The sequence below is a fragment of the Denticeps clupeoides genome, chromosome 13 (assembly GCF_900700375.1).
Source record: "Denticeps clupeoides chromosome 13, fDenClu1.1, whole genome shotgun sequence".
Classification (NCBI taxonomy): domain Eukaryota; kingdom Metazoa; phylum Chordata; class Actinopteri; order Clupeiformes; family Denticipitidae; genus Denticeps; species Denticeps clupeoides.
In genome coordinates, this window is record NC_041719.1 from 12,452,450 (window position 1) to 12,472,055 (window position 19,606).

Here is a 19,606-nt window from a genome sequence, read left to right on the forward strand (position 1 = left end):
AAGAGAAACATGTCTTTGTCAAGTAGAGTGCATATTAAGGTAATAACCCTCAATGAGTATAACAACGACACCCAGCCCCCACAGAGCAGCCAGAGCACTGATAAAAGCGAAGAGCTTCAAACCCACCAGCTTCAAGCCTTTGAAGCAAGTACTATACACGCATTTGGAGGATATATACGAAATGGCCTAGAACAATTACTACAGAAAAACAAGTGTGTTTTACACTTGAGAAAACAGCAGGTTCGCTAGCACTAATACACACACATGAGCTGTGATGAAGGCGACAGGCGCCCAGAAAGGGAACTGGGTGGCTGAAAGCTCACACACGCTCTCAGTCCGCGCAGGCCAGGACGCAACCAATGCAGCTCCCGTCCCTGTCCTCTTCACAGAGATGTCATGTGTCTCAGAATGCGGCCTGTAAAGGGCCGACACCGATGCAGCGTGATTTTACACCGGGAGGACAGGACGAGCCTGGAAGGTAACAACCATCTCGGCCCATGCAGGGGGTTTCACTGCCCTGTCATGCTAATCTTGCGCTCCTGCACCGTCCGTTCACGGCTGTGTAGATAATACATTTAGAAATTAGATGCAGACACTCAGCGCTCATACAAAGTGGAATATGCCGGCATTGATGGATGCTTAGCAGTACCGTAGGTGCCTAGATTAAATAGAGGGCACCTCGTTCCCACTGCTCCAGTCAGCTGCTGTCCTCCTTTTGAAACTTGTACAGCACTGTAAATATAAAAGGGCAGGGTTAACTCCTTGTTAGAACTTGTGCTTCACACAGGTGAATGTGCTCTTCTGAGCTCTGGTTAACGTTCTCCAAGGAGAGACCCTTAATCACCTTGTTTTGATTGTGCTATGTATGCCATTGCATTACAAGAAAAGAAAATAGTAATTATACGTTGTAAGGAGCCAATCAGACACCACTCAGCGCTGATGTTCTGAACGTTCCACTCCCTCAGATTTACGGATCACGCACCATAATGCAAATCTTTTGTGGTCTCAATCACCGCACAGCAATTAGTGAGAAAACTTGCCCCTGGGAGCCACAGCTGTCTCCCAGGGCTTTTCCAGCCAATGGAAAACCTGACAGCTGTGGCGCCAACCTCCAATCTGGCAACCCGTCCTCCCAATTAAATGCTAGCCACAGCTGAGGTGGGTATTGGGGGGCTGTGCACAAACGAAGCATCGATAAAGTGCTAGAGCACACCAATGCCATGTGTGTGTGTGTGTGTGTGTGTGTGTGTGTGTTTAAACAGACCGCTGGGATTAAATAGCGACCAGACACCTCAGTGTCCGATAGGATGAAAGGATCCCCCCCCCCCGGATGTTAATATGGCTTTTAGATTGCTCAAGCTGATGTCCAGAACCATATTAGCATGTACCAATGGGAACACTTAGTAACCTATGATGTTGGGGTGTTCACATGCATGTCACACACACTGTCTCACAACCTTCTCAGGATCTGTACTTTATTTTTGCCTGAACGCAAGGATTTCCAGCGTCCGGACCATCTCAACAAGGGATAAAGGTGGCGGCAATAACCTCCTAATTAATGAAGCATGCATTAGGGAAGAGTAATTGTACAGAGAGGGAACATGTCGCCTTCTTTCCTTGTTCTGGTTTGTGTTTTTATCATTGTCAAAGTGGCCAAAGTGAAGGAAGGAAGAAACAAAGAGCTGTGGGGGCAGAGGAAAGGGGGATGGGCGTAATCTCGAGGGAACCGGGGGACGGTGATAAGCGCGTTCGGTGAGGCTTTAGAAAAAAGATGTTCCGGGGAGAGAGAGACGTGGTTCTATTTTTCCAGTAAGGAAGGTGGTGCAGACCCTATTTGAGCCAGCTGTCGCAGTCCTCTTTGTAAAACAGGACACGCACCTAGTACAAAAAAAAAAAAAAAAAAAAAAACACAGACACAGAGTTCTGATTCACGGTGAGCACAGGCACGAACATCCACCCAAAAAAATGCGGGCCGCTCCTCGGTGGCTCTTTCACCTTCTCAGTCCCATAAGCTGCGCGGGTTAAGCCATTGTCACCCCTGTTTCCCCATATTTATCCAAGTGTCCAGCACATTTTCTTACAGTGATACCAGCTGATCTGTGCCTCCGTCTTACTTCGTGAGCTATCCGCTCCGCTCGGGGAAGCTAATTACGCGCAGAGGGCAGTAACCACAGGCTGCCGAGAGAGGCTTGTCATCGGGCCGCTTGATGTGGCACATACGCAGCGAGCTGCAATTAAGATCAGCGGCTTCTCTCCAGTGCCGAATGATGTCAGGGATACTCCTCCTCAGAGAGCGGGAGGGGAGAGGCCAGGACGTACAGACAATCGATTCCGAGATTGAGGAAAACCACGGGCGGCTATAAATTACACAGTAAAACCACAGAGTGTGGATACATGACTGCACACTGCCCACGGAAAAAAGGAAACAACAACCAAAAAAAAAAACACCAGAAAAGTGGAGTATTAACCTCAGCAGGGGGCTGTCTGCCACTAGAGGGTGTGCAAATCCTGGCCTTTTTCTGTGTGTGGTAATCAATGGCTTTGTTTCGAACTTCCACGCAGGCCCTGGTCTTCAGATGATCTCCTGATTTAAATCCTTTAAAGACCAATCAAACGGCGTAACCTGAAGTGTGGCTCTGAGTTCAATCAGCTGAGTATCGCTGAAAAATGCTTTGAAGGCAATGTACTATCTCTCAAAACAATGTATGCATGGGAGAAGAAGGCATGGACATTATGGAAAAATGGAAATTATTTACAGTTTGAATGAACTACCTTTATATAAAGAAATTAACAAATTAGACATTAACATCATACTTCAGGTGTATGAGGGTGGGTGGAGTAACACAAAGGCTGTGAATTCATACGCAAAAAGAGGAGCAAAATGAAAGAGTTCAGAGAGGGATTGTTATAGTTCATGTGAGGTCCAGTTTAGCCCCTCCCTGGGCTCAGAGTTGAGCAGGTACAGCCTGGTAGGGGGGGGTCTGGAATAGGGAGTGGAGGGAGGTGGGGGTAGGAGCAGATTCGGTGAGGGTGCTGAGGGTATTTGGTTTAGAAATGCCCGTGGCCCTGATCCCCGACCCGATGGCCGCCTCCTCCATGCTTTCTGTGCTTCCTGTGCTCGTGGTGGGATTTGTGGTGGTGGCGTCGATAGCGATGAGACCGCCGAGCTGCAGGGGAGGAAGAGGAGACAAACAAACTGAGGCCAAATCCACTTCAGGTGTAAATAATGTGTGGGACCTCCCTAATGACTTGGATGTTGTCCAGAAGCTGTTCATTGTCTCAACAGCCACAACAAGATGAAAAATCGAGCGTTAAGTAAACCCCACCAGTGATTCTCAAACCTTTATTGTTTGGTCAGATTTGGTTGAGCTACTCACCTAATCAGCATCGCAGATAATGCAGTGTTTGTGTCGATGTTGTTGAAAAGGATATGTTTGTGTTGAAATTCGACAAATGATGGGCAAAAGACACCTTTTTTTTTTTTCTTCAAGTGGTCCCCTAATTTTTCCAGAGGGTGTAGAGAGTGAAAAAATGGGGCTCTGACACTCACACTTTGTGCAGAGTATCTTGGGTCGGTCCCACTTTCCGTTGGCGCGGCACTTCACCGTGGGCACGTGGCGCTGGAGGAAGCCATCTGCACACTGGTAACGTGCAACCGAGTGGATGTCGTAGTGGGAGCGCTTGCGGCCGATCTGGAAGGCGTTGTCCACGGCAGGAGGGCTCCCACACAGCACTGCCAAAGGGGCAAGACACAAATATTTATCATGCAGCTCACAGAGCACGTCCTTGTGTTCACGATGCTTTTCACTGACACGTTTAAAACATCACTCATAATGTCAGCACAGCACGGACGGACTCAGCGATATTTAAAGCCCCAGGCACACGGCCAAACAGGAACCTCAATGAACGCTCATCGACTCTCAGTAGAGTCTTTACAAAATCCCTCGGGCAGCGGCTCCCAATCCCGTTCATGAAGGCGCCTCTGACAAAGCTTGGACTGGGGGTGTGGTTTTCTCCCATCATCTAAAGACGTAGGTGACCAGGTGAATTGTTTGCGGGTGTGTGCGTGAGTAAAAGGTGAAAAAAACAGATGGTTGGAATTAAACTACTCTTGATGGTGGGGGCTCTGGAATTAGGACCCCTACACTAAAAGAAAGCATCAAGCTGCACTTCCTCCCTCTTTCTTTAGATGGCGCACATCCGAGACTCACCAGGAACAGCGGGAGAGTATCCAGTTGAGGACCTGTAGCGGTCTCCACAGGCAGCCTGCGATAAGAGTCGGCAAGACCCCCGTCTTCCTTCCCTTAACCTCTCGCACTCACACATTAGCACGTCTTTATCAGTCTGGCCAAGGTTCCGATGCCATTTGTCCTGAAGACGGATTTCACACCACATTTGCAATCAAATTAATCCTGCCAAGAACACCCAGGGTTATCCGCACGGAGGACTAATCATGGAATTTATGGGACGGTGAATTGATCCAAGAATGCCTAGCCCCTCTAGCCACCCTTGAGCCTCCCCTGGTGCCCTGCAACCTCAAGGAGCTCCAACGGCTGTGACCGGAGGACTCAGTGACCTTCAGCGAGGAATTCTGTCCAGTGTCACCCTGAACGATCCTGTCGCTGGACTAGGCACAATGAGCTTGGTCGATATTGGCGAGAGCAGAGCCCCGCCCACATTCCACACCCATTCAGACTCACGTTTATTACACGAGCTGGTTTTTATGCTTCTAATGTGGTAATTGCGAATCTATATGAAAACACAGGAATTTTACGCTAAATTCTCCACGGAGGAAAAAGCAACCATTCTTCTATACTTTGTGTGGGTTCGTGGCATGCTGCATGATGCCGTGTGAGGGGCTGGTATTTTCCGTGTGTACAGTAAATGCCCGCCAGGCAACAGTCAAGGTGATTTAGAGGCAGAGACGCAATGAAAGAACTCCCCATCCTGTTCAGCCTCAGCGCTTTGCGTGGCCTGCAGGCTCCTGCTTCGTATTCTGCAGCTAAACCGCATCTGTGATTAGGCCCGGAATTGGTGAGGCGTGTCAAACACGCGGTAGTACAAACCGCACAAACACAGCGGAGACGCGTTCCCCTTCACGAAGCCAGGGCCGCAGTCCCCGGTGAGGGCTGCGGCGCGTCAGTCAGAGGGAGTGCTGGGGGAGAGGCGGGACTATCGGGCTGCTGGAGGTGAAAAGGAGGAGCAGGTGGAGCAGGAGCCTGCAGCCCCAGGGGACTTCTGGGAAACAGCTGGCAGCTGGACCCGCATGGCCCTCCGAGACATGGGCAGGTTAGGGCTGGGGCCTGGGGATGGGCTCTAACTCAGAGACATGCAGATATGCATGTACCAATGATCCCATTCACACACAGAAACACAATTTTACACAACGCACACAAATTAAATACACTCGAAAGCAAAATAAATAGAAAACATAGCATGTAGTAACACAATCACACATGTAAAAATGGCAGTGTTACACAAAAGCACAAATACACACATAAGGAAATACAAAAACACAGAAATGACACAGTGCGGTGGTGTAAGGAAGTGGATCTGTAATCAGAAGGTTGCCAAGGTGCCAAAATGAAGAGGACACATTTCACTGTGTGCCGTGCTGTCACATATGACATCTAATCACTTTCACTTCAATTTCACAAGCACAAAACCAGTTGAATCAAAAAGGACAATACACAAGAACAAGAAAAATATACAAATCTCACAACAACATAAACACACAAAGCTACACATGCTCCTGGGACCAGTGGAGGAAGTGGGACTGAGCCCATATACACTGCAGCCACCTGGGCTCTTGTCCAAAGACCACAGGGGCCCCGGGGCCTCTCAGCAGGCACAGCATAAATGAGCCAGGATGGCTGGCCGGCAGGGACCCTGTCCACATCCAGAGAGTTAAATACTAGGCCTGTTCCTTAGCATGTAGACTACAACCTGACCACATGGAGACCTGAGAACTTGCCATGCTTCTTGGTCAAAATGTAAAAAAAAATCACTGGTAATACAGTGGCATCTTTTCCACGTTAGATTTAAATCCATGTGGGCTTGCTGACTTGCTGATTCAGTGTTGACAGCACAAGGCTTGGTTTGGTGGGCTGAGAACAGGGCTCTATGTGTCATTCTCAGTTTGTTGCTTGTTCTGCTGAGAGTGGGGGCCCAGCATCCCCTGCGAAGGAAGTTCACTTTCAGAATAGTCTGAAGAATCAGGTGAGTGGGGTCTCAGCTGCACACAAGCCCTCTACACATGGTCTAGATTACCCTGATTACCCCCTAAATATGCCTTGCCATACCTCATTTTTTGTCTCTCTGCTCTGTAAGAGTTTACTGCTTGTGTTTTGATTTCCAGTCCTTACTAAGCGTCACTGTGTTGTGCATTTGTGCCTCTTTCATTTACTCCAGCATGACATTACATACTTATAGATCACAGCGATGAACACATGCAAACAGTTAAAATAAATGAACACAATTAACAGAGCTGACATGCCATGGAATCGAAATTCATTGTAGCCAGAGAGAGTGAGGATAGACTTTTAGGGCTGATTCAGGTTTTGGAATGAAGACAAATGGCTGCCGAGCCACTCAGACACTGGAGCAACATGCCTGTGGTATATCCATGATGCATCTGCATCTGGACACATTGTTCAGCTGCATACAGAGTCTAAATCAGAGTATCACAGTATTATGTGACACATTCATATCGGTTTTGTGCACATCATCTCAATCACCCCTTAGTAATGTGCACTAAATTGCACAATGTACCAGAATGTGGCAGCTCAGGTGGTCATGCTACACAGATGAAAAGGTGAAAACGGCACACACACACACACACACACACACACACAGGTCTCCTTGATCAGCGTATGTCTTTTGTACTCTGAGGCAGAATGGCTCATCAGGGCGTGATTCCCTGATTTGAACAGATGCTCTGAACAGGAGCCCCCCCCCCCATCTTTCAGTCGTGATCTGCTGCCAGATGAGACCAGCAGCAGAACAGCACCATCCACGTTGTCTGCAGGGACAAAGAGAGCAAAGGGGCGTGGCCAAGCACAGCGTCACTGTAGGTTAAAGTGCCTTGAATGAAAAGTATGCAAGAGAAGTTAGTAACGAGGGGCAGTTGCTCGACTGTTAAGAACACTTGAGTGGGTTTGCCTATGGAGGTGGTCGGCACCCTTTCCACTTCCAGAAGACACACCGGTGTCAGCGGTGACATCCGGATTACAGATATGCAACGCAACCCACCAGCTATTTTTACACCACCTGTCAGTTTGGTATGCAAATGAGAAGACAAAGCAGCCTAATGAGCCCACAGAGGAGCGTGTTCTAGGGGCGGTGGCAGCAGGGATCTCCACCAGACCAGAGGTACCATCAAGGAGACACGAAAAACCATCTTCTTCCCATGCGAAAACCTTCACTTTCAACAACCCTGACCCCTGCCTGCATAAACACTTGAAGATAAGGCAGGATGAAAGTAAAGTTGAAGGGAAGAGCGCTGTTTCATCCTCCCCTTCCCCTAGCATGATCCTGATGCACTTTGGTTTTGCGTAACAGGTGAGGCCGGGTGAGCTCTAATGAAAACGCAACGCGCGGTGTGTAGCGCTGAAGTGTTTGGTGTAGATAGTGGAGCGCGGCCGAGTCTGTGGCCCAGCTCCCAACGATTACCTGTGCCTTTCTTGCAGATGTAGGGCAGATTGTAGTTGCAGGGCACGTCGTTCCACTTGCCGCTCTCGTGGCCTATCATCACCACGCAGTCCTCACCCCCCGCAAAGAAATTATCCGGCTGCCTCTCCCGCCAGTTCTTATATTGCTGCACAGATTGGGCGAGGGACATCAACACAAGCACATTAAAGGAAAAAAAAACATAGGCAGCCTCCTTCACATGTATTCCTTACAGGTCAACTAATTCCCTTACACTTCATCATGTGGTCATCCTCGTCATCATATGGTTAAACATTTCCAACTTGATCAACGTGCTGTCCCCCAGGTTTTGGAGTCGTTTCAGTACAGTGGCTATTACACTATTACACTGTCACTGATTGGCTGGTGAGTGCATGTAAACCAGATTCCAGACGAATTAGGATTGTCACCGTCATCATTATGAAAAAAGACTGGAGAAAATGTGACAAGCTGTTCTGGCAGATTGTAGTCAGTACCTTACCGAGACACTTTTTTCCTATAATTGTTTTTCCTATAATTTGCCACCCATCTGTTTGACTGCAAACACTTGACCAATAAAAACCGTACTACATAGAGGATTGCGTAAAATACTTGAATAAAAAATACATTGCCATTATGCAGCAAGTCAGCTGTGCTGGTATCTGTTGATTTTGCAACAATTGTTGAAATTCTTAATTAAACATCATCTTAATGCACATGAGTTTTAGGACTTAATGTAGCGTCACAGTCAAGGCATGCATGAGATCTGATTTTGACAAAAACAATGACTGTCCCGTCTATTATGCTGCATTTGGCAATTGTCATATCAGCATCAACACGAATAAAATATTAGCAAACAGATTCTATAGGTATTCTCTTATTTTTCAAGTTACGATCTGTAAAACTAATAGTATGATACCTTTTATTTAAAATAAACACAAGAACCCTATATAATCTAATTATTTCCTAAAAATGACTCCCCCTCAAATATGACTATGTATGTATTGACTTTAGTTTATTTCAAGTAAAACAGGCCTTACCAAATCCATGTTGTCTGTCCACTGGAAGTCATCCTCCACTGTCCGATCATTCAGCCCAATCCAAGTGTTGTCATGAGTCAGGGCTGATCATTCAGTAGCAGCATGAAAACACAAACAGAATTCAAGGTCATTCACTTCACTGCTACTTGTGTTTGTGGTAAAACCAGCAAAACTGAACCAGAAATGAATCTAGATATAAAAATGGTGAAAGGATGCCAGTTTGAATTGCCACTCGCCCCTCTCATGTTGTGGGGAAGGTCTGCCACCGGCAGTCTCATTTCTGATGTTATCATAGTAATACCCAGCAGAAGCTGCCACATCGTCCCCATAATGCATTCACAATTTTAGGTGCTGGTTTAATGGAATTTCAATCATCATGTTACTGATTAACATCATTATGGGCACCATTAATCTTCCTAATGGCTGCGGTCCGATTATTGCAGGGGTGGAGACGTCCATTTTCAAGGCAATTAAACACACTCTTTTTTTGGTAAATGCGCAGCTGTGGTGTAGATGAATAAGATTTCATGACGGATTGTCTCCACGTCTCGGAGTTCTAAGACTCCAACACAGAATGATTAAGCTGCGACCCAGTGTGGTTCGAGCAATGCTGATATTTTTATCTGTTCTGAGATGGAAAAACATGTCTGCAGAACTAATACGGCACTGATGGCACAGTCGGACACAACCAATTACATGCCCCATGTAGAAGTAAAGTGTTGTACAGTCCCGGTGATGAGTTCTGATCAGTCACAGTGTCCTTTAATAGATGCTGCTTGTGGAGTAAGCTGTTGACCCCCCTCCATTAACCAGTCAATGTGTTGCAAATTTCCCACTTGTGGGATGAATAAACGATAATCTTATTTTATCTAATGTTTATCTTATGCCCATTCAGGCATCTACATGTGATAACTGAACGTTTTCCCACAGCTCTTCTTCTCAGGTCATACATCTGCGTAATTCAACAGACGACACAGGACACATTGTTCAATACAATCTATCTGAAAATTCACAAAAGTTTACAAGGTTGTACTTCAACAAATAATTTCAAACTTCTAATGATTTCAGTGGAAGGACAGAAAACTGAAAAGGATTTAGATTAGAGGACCGTATTGCTGTAGAATGACCTATGTAAATGTTGCCTTCTTGTAATTTATTGTGATGTTAAATACGTCTCGGCTACAGAGAAAGACTCAAGCATGAGTGGCCTCTGCTTTGCAGTTACCCACCGTTGACAAACTCCTGCTCCTCGTGGGAGTGGATGCTGGCCAGGTGGCCGCTGTGCTCGCGACAGTCCTTCTCTGCGTCCTCCCAGGTGTGGCGGTGGGTGAAGTAGCGGTAGCAGTGGCCATGGAACTTCCGCCAGTTGTGGTCACATCCCTCGGTGTCTAAAGGGAACACAGAGATTGATGAGCTGCAGACACACTCACACACACACGGCTCTCTCTGACTGTCAGCATCGTCATCTTTCACCCTGGCTCTATGCAAAGCTCAACTTGTCTGACACCCCTGCCTTCATTTCTCCTATCACCGCTCCGCGACACCCGGCCTTTCTCTAATCCACATGAGTGAACATTACGAGAGAAGGGCTTAGCCCCGCGTGAAAAGCGTTTTAATCTATTCAAATGACAACAGTCCAGAGAAAATGTCTTCCAGCACCCAGAGCTCGGACTAATTAAACCCTGTCACATCGCTGTCAGCGCAGCGCCTGCTGGGACCTCGGGGGCTCGTTGAGCCTGGGCTCAGATGCGGGGGTAATCTGCACCCCTCCAGTCTGCTCTAAGACTGAGGGGCGGGGGGGGTGTTAGGGTTTATCTCTTTCTACCCGGCTCAACATCCAGGCCGGTGGGTGAGGCTCAGAGCGGGGCACCCATTTTCTCCGACAAATCTAAAGCGACACCAGCAAATTGGGCAGCACAAAGCACGGGCTGCTTAGCATTCAGACAATTGCAAGGCCGGTATGAACAGGAGGAAGAGGAAGAGGAAGAAGAAGAAGAGAGAGCCAGTAGATGCTGGAAATGCCCTTAAACGGCCCTTCTGGCAGGTCAATGGAGCCGCTGACCACCCTCAAAAGAGTAATGTGTGCATGATGCGATGGTGCTCTCCCACCGAGGACACATCACAGTCCAGATGAAGAGACTGGAACGGGACCAGTAAATACAGCCGCTCCGTACCAGTCATTTCACGAGCCATTACTCCCACCGGCCTCAATCGCCACCCACCTGCGCTGCGGCGTACAATGCCCTCCTCCCGCTGGTATCGGCCCCTGGAGAGGACCGGAACTCCCGGCGAGCTGTCATTCACTGTGCGGCAGCCTTCGCAGTGTGAAGGCCCCCCTCTCCACACTGCCCTTAGCCAAATTCCCACATCCGCTCGCACTGAACGGGGGGCAGTCGGATTGACAGCTTTCACGGTAGCGGCATGACCACGTACAGCTGTGCCTTTTTTTTCCAGGAGAAAGCAAGAGGACGGGCAGTATGTCCTGCTGCCAATGAACGACACCAACAATTTCACTCTTCATGAGTGTGGAAAGACAAACACAGACACTGATGTGTCGACTCGCCTTTCATAAACCAGCGCATTGAGGGCGGCCTGCGCACAGGCACCGCAGAGGACTTGAAATTTGCAGAGCAGATGTTTACCTCTGGAAGCTGGTTAACATACCGATGCAGCGTGGTGCGAGAGCCAGAGTGGGACCGGCTATTTTACTGGCCGGTCTCCTGTATATAAAAAAGACAAGGAGGAAAGTAATGGCACGTCCCGCCGCTTCCATTATTTGCTTGGAAGCGATGTGCCCGTGTGCCACTTGTCTGCATTGTGTTATGGCGGAGGCTGGCCACCCACCCTGCCGCAGACTGGGTGGTTATCTCCAGTTACACAGAGTATAGAGATGCTGGTGGCCCTGTGGGCCTCACTTTGGCTCACTGCCTGGGCAGAGTGTGCCTGGGCACCATGGGGGAGCAGTGGGACATCGCTGGGACTATACCTGTCAGCGCCTGTCCCCTGGGCACGTAGGAAAAGCCGTAAGAGAGCCAAGTTACATCAGATCGCAATATAGCACAATAAGAGAGTGTGTAACTCCTGCACACAGTGGTAGGAATGATTCACTGGAGGATCTGGGGTAATATCTGCACCTCATTAAACCAGTCACACCACCCATATTTGTTGAGTGGCAATTAAGTCGGGATAATTCTAAAAAATCTGGAACGGAGGGCCAGAGGGAATCCAAGCAAGACACATGAACATGTCAGTCTGCAAGGCCATCTATGTCAATGCCCATATCTGACATTCCTCAGATATCTATGCCTGTAGATATCTGTGCTTTCTCTGAGCCTGAATAGTCAGGTCAAGGTTGTCACTGAGAATATTTGGGAACAGGATCAATCTTCTCAAAAAGCACCAGACAACTATAGGACGCTTCAAAGTAATTAGTCAAAATTTCCCCCCTATGCCAACCATAGGCATGCTCAGTGAGCATGCTGGCCTGCTGCAAATGTAAAACATAAGAAGGTGAGTTCATCTTCTTTTGATGGTATTGACCATGATGGTTTATTTGTTTGGTATTGGAATATTTCATATGATTTTCATTAGATCGTCTCACCAGCCAAAAACACATCCTCACATTCAGCTATGTTTTTTTGTTTTCATCTGGGATGTTTGAAACTTGGAAATGACAAATCTGTAATTTCCATTGTTTCCCATATATACACATGTACATGTTTTATTTAGTTATTGTGTATAACAATTAAACAAATTTCTAACTTTTTCACTTTGTCATTATCAGGTATTGTGTGCAAGTATTTCAGTGTTTAAATCTGAACTGATCTGTTTTCTCTGGCCTTCTGTTAAAGTCCCAGACACAGTGTCAATTATTAAGTCCACTCTATCCCCCCAGTCCCCCACACAGTCCCCCAGACAGTGTTAAATTCACCTTAGTTTGGGTGTCCTAGTTAGGGTACCAGGCCACTGTAGCACCAATATACCACTATAACCACATATTTCAGTATCAGCCGTACAACGCCACCGTCTGCCGCTGCTTCTGTTTGTTCTCTTTGAGACACCGAATCAAGCGCATAGACTACTGGCAGACCCCAGTGAAGAGACCAGCAGATAATTCCTGGTTCCTGAAAACTGCTAAACAATCCAGAGGGTCACCACAGCCCCCATCATCATAACAACTAAAGCTTCAGGGATTTTCAAATGGACCAGTAACATCATAATGGACACGTAATGTACACCATGACACTGGACTATACTCTGGACTTCTCCACCTCTACAACTGTAGGACCTTTCATCTACTTGGACAAATCATCACAAACCCTGCACTGACACCATTTGCAGGCTCACTCTACCCTGGAATGGCGTCCCTCGCTGTATCACTCCTTCCCAACGTTTCTTCCTTTCTTTTTTTCTCTCTCCTAGACTTTTTTGTGTGGAGTTTTTCCTTTACTTTACTTTACTTTATTTAGCAGACGCTTTTATCCAAAGCGACTTACAATAGGAAGACACCAGCAATTCTCGTTCGATTTCTATAGAATATTGAGTTTACAAACTAAGAGCCCTGATAAGGCTCAGACTTGTCAGTGAAGAGCATGCTCAGAGATTGTTAGGTGCTAGACGAAGAAAAATTATAATGTATTTATACATTTTTGTATTGTTTGTGCAATGTGTACGCATGTGCGTGTGTAAGTGTTAGATTTGTCTGTAATATTTTTTGAACAAGAGGGTTTTCACCTGCTTCTTAAAAGTGGTGATAGTCTCGGCTAGTCGTGTGGAGGAGGGCAGGTTGTTCCACCAGCCAGGGACAACAACGGAGAACAGAGATTATTGGAATCGGAGACCCCGTGAAGAAGGAATTTTTAGTCTCCTTTCGTTTGCCGATCTGAGAGAGCGTGTAGGAGTGTAGCTAGGTAGTAGTGTGTTGATGTAGGAGGGTGCAGTTCCATTTACAGCCCTGTAGGCAAGCATCAAGGATTTGAACTCAATGCGAGCAGCTACCGGGAGCCAGTGGAGGGAGGTAAGAAGAGGTGTAACATGGGTGTATTTTGGCTGATTGAAAATGAGACGGGCTGCCATATTTTGGATCATCTGGAGTGGTTTTATGGTGACTGCAGAGGCTCCAGCCAGGAGAGAGTTACAGTCGTCGAGTTTGGAGATGACCATTGCCTGGACGAGGAGCTGCGTAGCCTGTTGTGAGAGAAAAGGCCGAATCTTGCGAATGTTGTAGAGAGTGAACCTGCAGGATCTGGAGATCGCAGCAACATGATGGTTCAAAGTCAGTTTGTCATCTATCCAAACTCCAAGGCTTTTTGCAGATGCCGTGGGTGTTAACAGTAGCGATCCAATTTTAATTGAAAGGTTTTGCTGAGGGGAATTGTTGCCCGGAAAGATCAGAATCTCGGTTTTGGATAGGTTGAGTTGGAGGTGTCGCTCAGACATCCATGCCGATATGTCTGAGAGGTAGGCTGAAATTTTTGTTGCTATAGTAGCATCTTCTGGTGGGAATGACAGATAGAGCTGGGTGTCATCAGCATAAGAGTGATAGGAGAAGCCATGTGATTGGATGATGTGACCTAGTGAGTGAGTGTATATTGAGAATAGAAGGGGGCCAAGGACAGAGCCTTGTGGAACCCCTGTGGTTACCCTAGAGGGGGAGCCTTGTGTGCAGAAGGGTCAAGTGTGGGGGGTGTCAACTGTAGGGCCTGTCAAAGCCCATCGAAATATACTGTATGTGATTTTGGGCTATATAACAAATAAATGTTGTTGTTGTTGTTGTATTTACTCCGTTTTGAAATAAGACTGTAACATAGCAGTGTGAATACTTTCCAGATACTATAACTATACAGGCAAAATTAAACATCAACCCCAAAGTAAGTGAACAAAGTTGTGGTTAGTTTCTAAACACAGTTTATATAAAGAGAACTAACCCATACTTCTACAGGCCTAAAGGGAGTATGCAGATCATGAAAAATCAACCAAAGCCAACTTGTCTTCCTTTCTGTGTCATAGATGCTAGTGTAGCATCTATGATTAATATTTTTTGTTCTGAATAAGCAGCAGTTAAAAATAAAAAGGGCGAATGCCTCCAGATGAGCGACTGGGTCATGTATCTGCATCACAATGTGACATTTCTGCAAGGCGGTTATGGGAGCAGGAGTGATGAAACATCCACTGCTGATTTCCATCGCATCTCTGCTACTGACAGTGCCGCTGCAGAGACAGGGCTCCTTTTTTCTTCATCAGAGCGAGAAGGTGCACTTGTGCTGTGTGTTGGACTCATCTCCAGTCAGTGTGTGACAGGAGGAAGTGTGCGGGGGATGTGTGGGTATTCAGGAACCTTCTAAAAAGAAAGAAAACAAAAAGGCCTAATCTAGGTACATTAGAGCAGATTGCAAATAGCAAAGGGCGGCCTTGTTGCATGTAATTATCAGCAGATGTGACATTTGTAGGGCTGAAAGGTAGAAATAAACGTCACATGGGCAAACAGAAGTAAAATGAGCAAGACCCTTACATGCCACACACGAAAACACGTTGAGAGCTGGTGAGTTTAGCTGCTTTATCAATACAGTTCATATTCCAGCTCTCACAAAACGTGGTCAGGAGCCACACCAACGTGAACTGGGCTCCGAACTGAACTCTGGCCATGAACAACTGCAGGTTGAAGCACCACTTACTGGTTGATCAACAATCTTGACCGTCTTATTTAGTTTTTTTATTACACAATTTTGGCAAGTCATACCACCTAAATCCTGCAACAACAGTTGTTGCATTGGTGGCCTAGCGGGTAAGGAAACAGACCTGAATCCCGAACTGCCAAGGAGCCACTGAGGCGCCACTGAGCAATGTACCGTCCCCACACACACGCCTGTCATGGCTGACCACATATATATATATATATATATTCATATTTTTTTAGACACACTAATATCAGTAAAAAAGACTGATGTTTTAGTTCTGGAAAAAAGTATGTCTGTGTGTGTGTGTGTGTGAGAGAGAGAGAGAGCAGAGGGAGTCCATGGATGCTACGACCCTTGATTGAAATGAGCTGTAGTTGATTAGGCCCCATTCATGTCGCCGGGACTCCACCAGCAGCACTGGCAGGAAGTGCGTTGGCAACAGGGAAGGGCAATCACCGCCCATCCACGGGGAGCCCATCTCAGCCTGCCTGGACTCAGGGCCCAACCTCAGCATGCTGTCCACAAGGGGGGTCAGGTCCTACTGGTCACCCAGAGAGCCAGTGGGAGGAGAGGATGTGCTCTAGCGGTGCTGGAAGAAGGGATCGGATTTTTATGCGCTGTTGGTTCCCATGAATTTCCCTGCTCCACCAGCCAAGCCCACCCAGTGTACAATCCCATCATGCAAATAAACAGAACAACTGTCACTGGATGACTTCCCTAATTAAGCGACTTCAGAAATAATAAGGAGGAAGAAAATGATTTCTGACGTGCAAGTTCCTTCTTTGCCAGCTTGAATTGGCAACTGTTTCCCGATGGCATACGGACTGAGATCTCTGTTGCATTTTCAGTTTTTTTGACAGCGTTCACTCGTTTATTTTGAAGCAGCGGCTAGCGTGTCTCATGAAAGGAGCGAGACGTGGCAGATGTGGAATCCCTGGAGATGATGGCCCGTCTCGGAGAAACGTAGCCACAAGCAGCCGTGGGAGGAGGATGACAGGCACCAGGGCGCAGCTCAATCCTGCGCCTTCTGTTCCGGTTCTCCACAAGCGTCCCTCTTAATGTGTCATTACAGTAAATAAATCTTCATTAAGATTAATATCATTTAAAGGCCCAGAGGAGCTCAAAAATGAATTAAGGGCTGATGGCAATGGGAATGGACTTACTGGTAGCTAGAAGAGGCCACAGATACATTCTATTCCAGTATATATTACAGTTTTGGTGCCACAGAGATTGATTGCAAATTGACCTCATGCCTCCAAGGTCATAAGTTTGAATTCTAGCTCCAGCGTTGTATGTAATGGGTTTGAAAGCACTCTTGTCTCCAGTTTCTTTTGGGCATCTAAAGTGAAGTGGATTGGCAACTCTAAATTATCCATAATATAGCTCAGGAAGTCTCAGGAAGCCAAATGCTTGCTGATAATAGGCACCCAATTTAACCTAAACCTCATCTAAGTATGTTAATTGGGTAATAAATAACCTATTAACATACATATGATGGATTGACACGTTGCAGTGGTGGCCTAGCGGTTAATCAGAAGGTTGCCGGTTGGAATCCCGAGCCACCAAGGTGCCACTGAGGTACCACTGAGCAAAACACCATCCCCACACATCATGGTTGCCCAATGCTCACTAAGGCTGATGGAGGACACATTTCGTGTGCTGTGCTGCAGTGTTTCACAATGACAATCCCTTCACTTTCACTTTCACATGCCCATAATGAATATGCAGGAAGTGTGTAAATTCCGACAATGTACTTGACTAGCGAACAAGGCCCATGTCTATTATAGCACAAAAATAGGGGGTCACTGTTTTCAATCACCTGACACAGCCACCTATCTATAGAGACAAGGGCCTTATTGACGCAGCACTGCAGTGACAGTCACCACAGCTCAAGCCAGATGGACTAGACATTTGCTTGACCTTTATTGAACCACATCTGAGGCCAAATAGTTCAGGGAAGCCAAGGTCCCAGCAACATTTTGCACCGGGCTCAATTACACAAACAGTGCGTGCAGCCGAAGTGAGATGGCATGGCTCTGGCTGGATGCACAAGCTCCATTTCCCATCAGTCCCCTCTAACGCCTCATTCTGCCGCCCCAGCAATCAACTAAACGCTGGCGTGTCAATACGCGGCGGGCACATCAGCACAGACAAATGCTTCCAAGTATCACTTTTACAGATTTGGCAAAACAAATATTTCTCACCCTTGCCAATAGACAGAGCAGCCCTGACTGGTACTGAACAGCGAAGGAGAAAGAGGAGAGAGAGCGAGAGAGAAGAGGAGGATTGCGAGGACGCCAGACAGTAAGCCCAGGCATCACCAGTGTTCCTGCGCCCTGTAAGCTGCAGTAAGACCTGCATTAATAACCCCACGCGCCCGCTGAGTAACAGCACACTGGGGATTTAGCACCTTTATCACACGGCCCTTTCCCCTCTCCACTAAATAAATATTTATGCCAGGCGGCGAGAGCGGGAGAGCCGAGAATAAACATTAACGGCGGCGTGGCATTTCTCACACCGTGGCGTAAAGAGCATGAAATGCGCTCTTCTCACATAATCACTGTGCATCTGCAAGCTTCTGCACTGATTAACCGCGTAACTCCACATCTGCCATTTTATACTATTGGGAAACTATATGTTCAAGGAGAAGTGAGACAGATCTTTTTCTTTTTGGTTCGTTGTGCTGTTTTTGGCACCATGTCTGTCTCCAAAGCATCCTGGCACCATTTAAAAATTCCTGCCAGAGCAAGCCTGCCAGCTGCTCTTCATAGTGCTGAAGGATGGATGTGCTGAAGTTAGCAGCAGGGGTAAAAAGAAAGCTGACAGTAAAAGAGTCATCATTCCTGAAGTGTGTCAACTGGCAATATCAGAATCAACACGTCCAGAAGCTGGGAGATGCCAAGTGCATCAAAAAATATGAATCCTAGCTGTCCAAGACATGAACACAAAAGGAGCATTGTTGCTATAGTGCTAACTGGTTAGCTGGCTGATTCAACATTTTTGTTTCATCTCGCAATGTCTGGCGCGCCAAATGGCTTTCTAGGAGTCACCCTGCAGCTGAATTGTTGGAACAGGGTGATGAGGTCATTTGACAAGTTTGGCAGGCTGGGGCAACTTATTGACTGTAGTTTTGGTCTCCATGGAAACTGGAAGGTCTAGATTAGGGAAGAAGGCTTCAAAGGGCTGATGACTTTCAAAGGAACGCAGGCAGCTCTTGAGTCACATTACCCAGGACACCGAAGCAGAAAACAAATTCATCTGACACCCCAAACAGCTCCTCTTTGATCAGGCCAATCAGAGATGAATATCTGCTACTATGTTCAACATGTATATGTCCCTGCCACACACACGCACACAGAAACACACATCAGTGTTGAGTTGCATACTGAAGCTGCTTCATAGGGTGGAAATATGAAATAGCACATTTTAATTGACCTCTTTGTCTATTCAGAGATTACTGGACTAATGGCCTCTGGCCTACTGACTCAACTGAAGTAGGAAGGTAGTTACCCACCATGCATTTCTCACTGGCAAGCGGTGAGAGCCCCCCTCCGATATTTGCTTCCTGTGGCCGCGGGAATATCTGATTTGAGGGGAGGGTTCGAGTAATGCTCCAACGGAGCGTTCTCAGGGCCCAGTGCGGAATGCCCCCACCCCTCAGATCTCTGCCTCCGCCCACATCTGATTGGGCTCGGGCATCCATCTTCCTCCCTGTCCCTGCTGGGGGCACGCTATCGATCGCTCATGGCTCATTTCTGCCCGGGCAGAGAGTGAGAAGATGGGCCAAACACTGTAGGACGGCCAGCTTCTATTTTCAGTAGTATCCATAAATCCGTCATAAATTTGTGCCACTGTTAACTGGTTACAATGGGAAAGCTGCAGCGTTCCTCCTTGATCGGCCGTAACAGAGCCCTTTAGACTCACAGTAAGACTCATTTGCTTTCATGGGGGATTCCTCATTCCGACATGCCAGCTGTGAGCAGGCCTCCTGGAGGGCGCTGAGAAACCTTTGCTCGTACCTTTCTCACATGTGGCTCCACCGTAGCTGGGCAGGCACAAGCACACAATTGAGTTGATCTCATCAATGCAAGTGCCTCCGTTTTGGCACGGGTTTGACTGGCAGTCATCAATATCTGTAAAAAGAAAATATTCCATCATCAGCACCATATATTTTCAGATTAAGTCATTTTGAAGGCAGTTTGATTCAATCAACCGATTTGTCTG

At 47.1% G+C, this 19,606-nt stretch overlaps 1 protein-coding gene across 1 annotated transcript in view; it reads right to left on the reverse strand.

Annotated features, from left to right (window-relative positions):
* Positions 1 to 2,481: 2,481 nt before the first annotated feature.
* Positions 2,482 to 19,606, reverse strand: part of ncanb (neurocan b) — a 90,706-nt gene continuing 73,581 nt past the window's right edge. Inside the window, exons 10-15 of the mRNA XM_029001414.1 lie at positions 19,402 to 19,515; positions 9,935 to 10,093; positions 8,706 to 8,788; positions 7,672 to 7,816; positions 3,551 to 3,733; positions 2,482 to 3,167 (exon numbers count right to left, since the gene is read on the reverse strand). Coding sequence (XP_028857247.1) covers positions 3,049 to 3,167; positions 3,551 to 3,733; positions 7,672 to 7,816; positions 8,706 to 8,788; positions 9,935 to 10,093; positions 19,402 to 19,515 — 803 coding nt within the window. The 3' untranslated portion in view covers positions 2,482 to 3,048. The remainder of the gene's footprint in view (positions 3,168 to 3,550; positions 3,734 to 7,671; positions 7,817 to 8,705; positions 8,789 to 9,934; positions 10,094 to 19,401; positions 19,516 to 19,606) is intronic.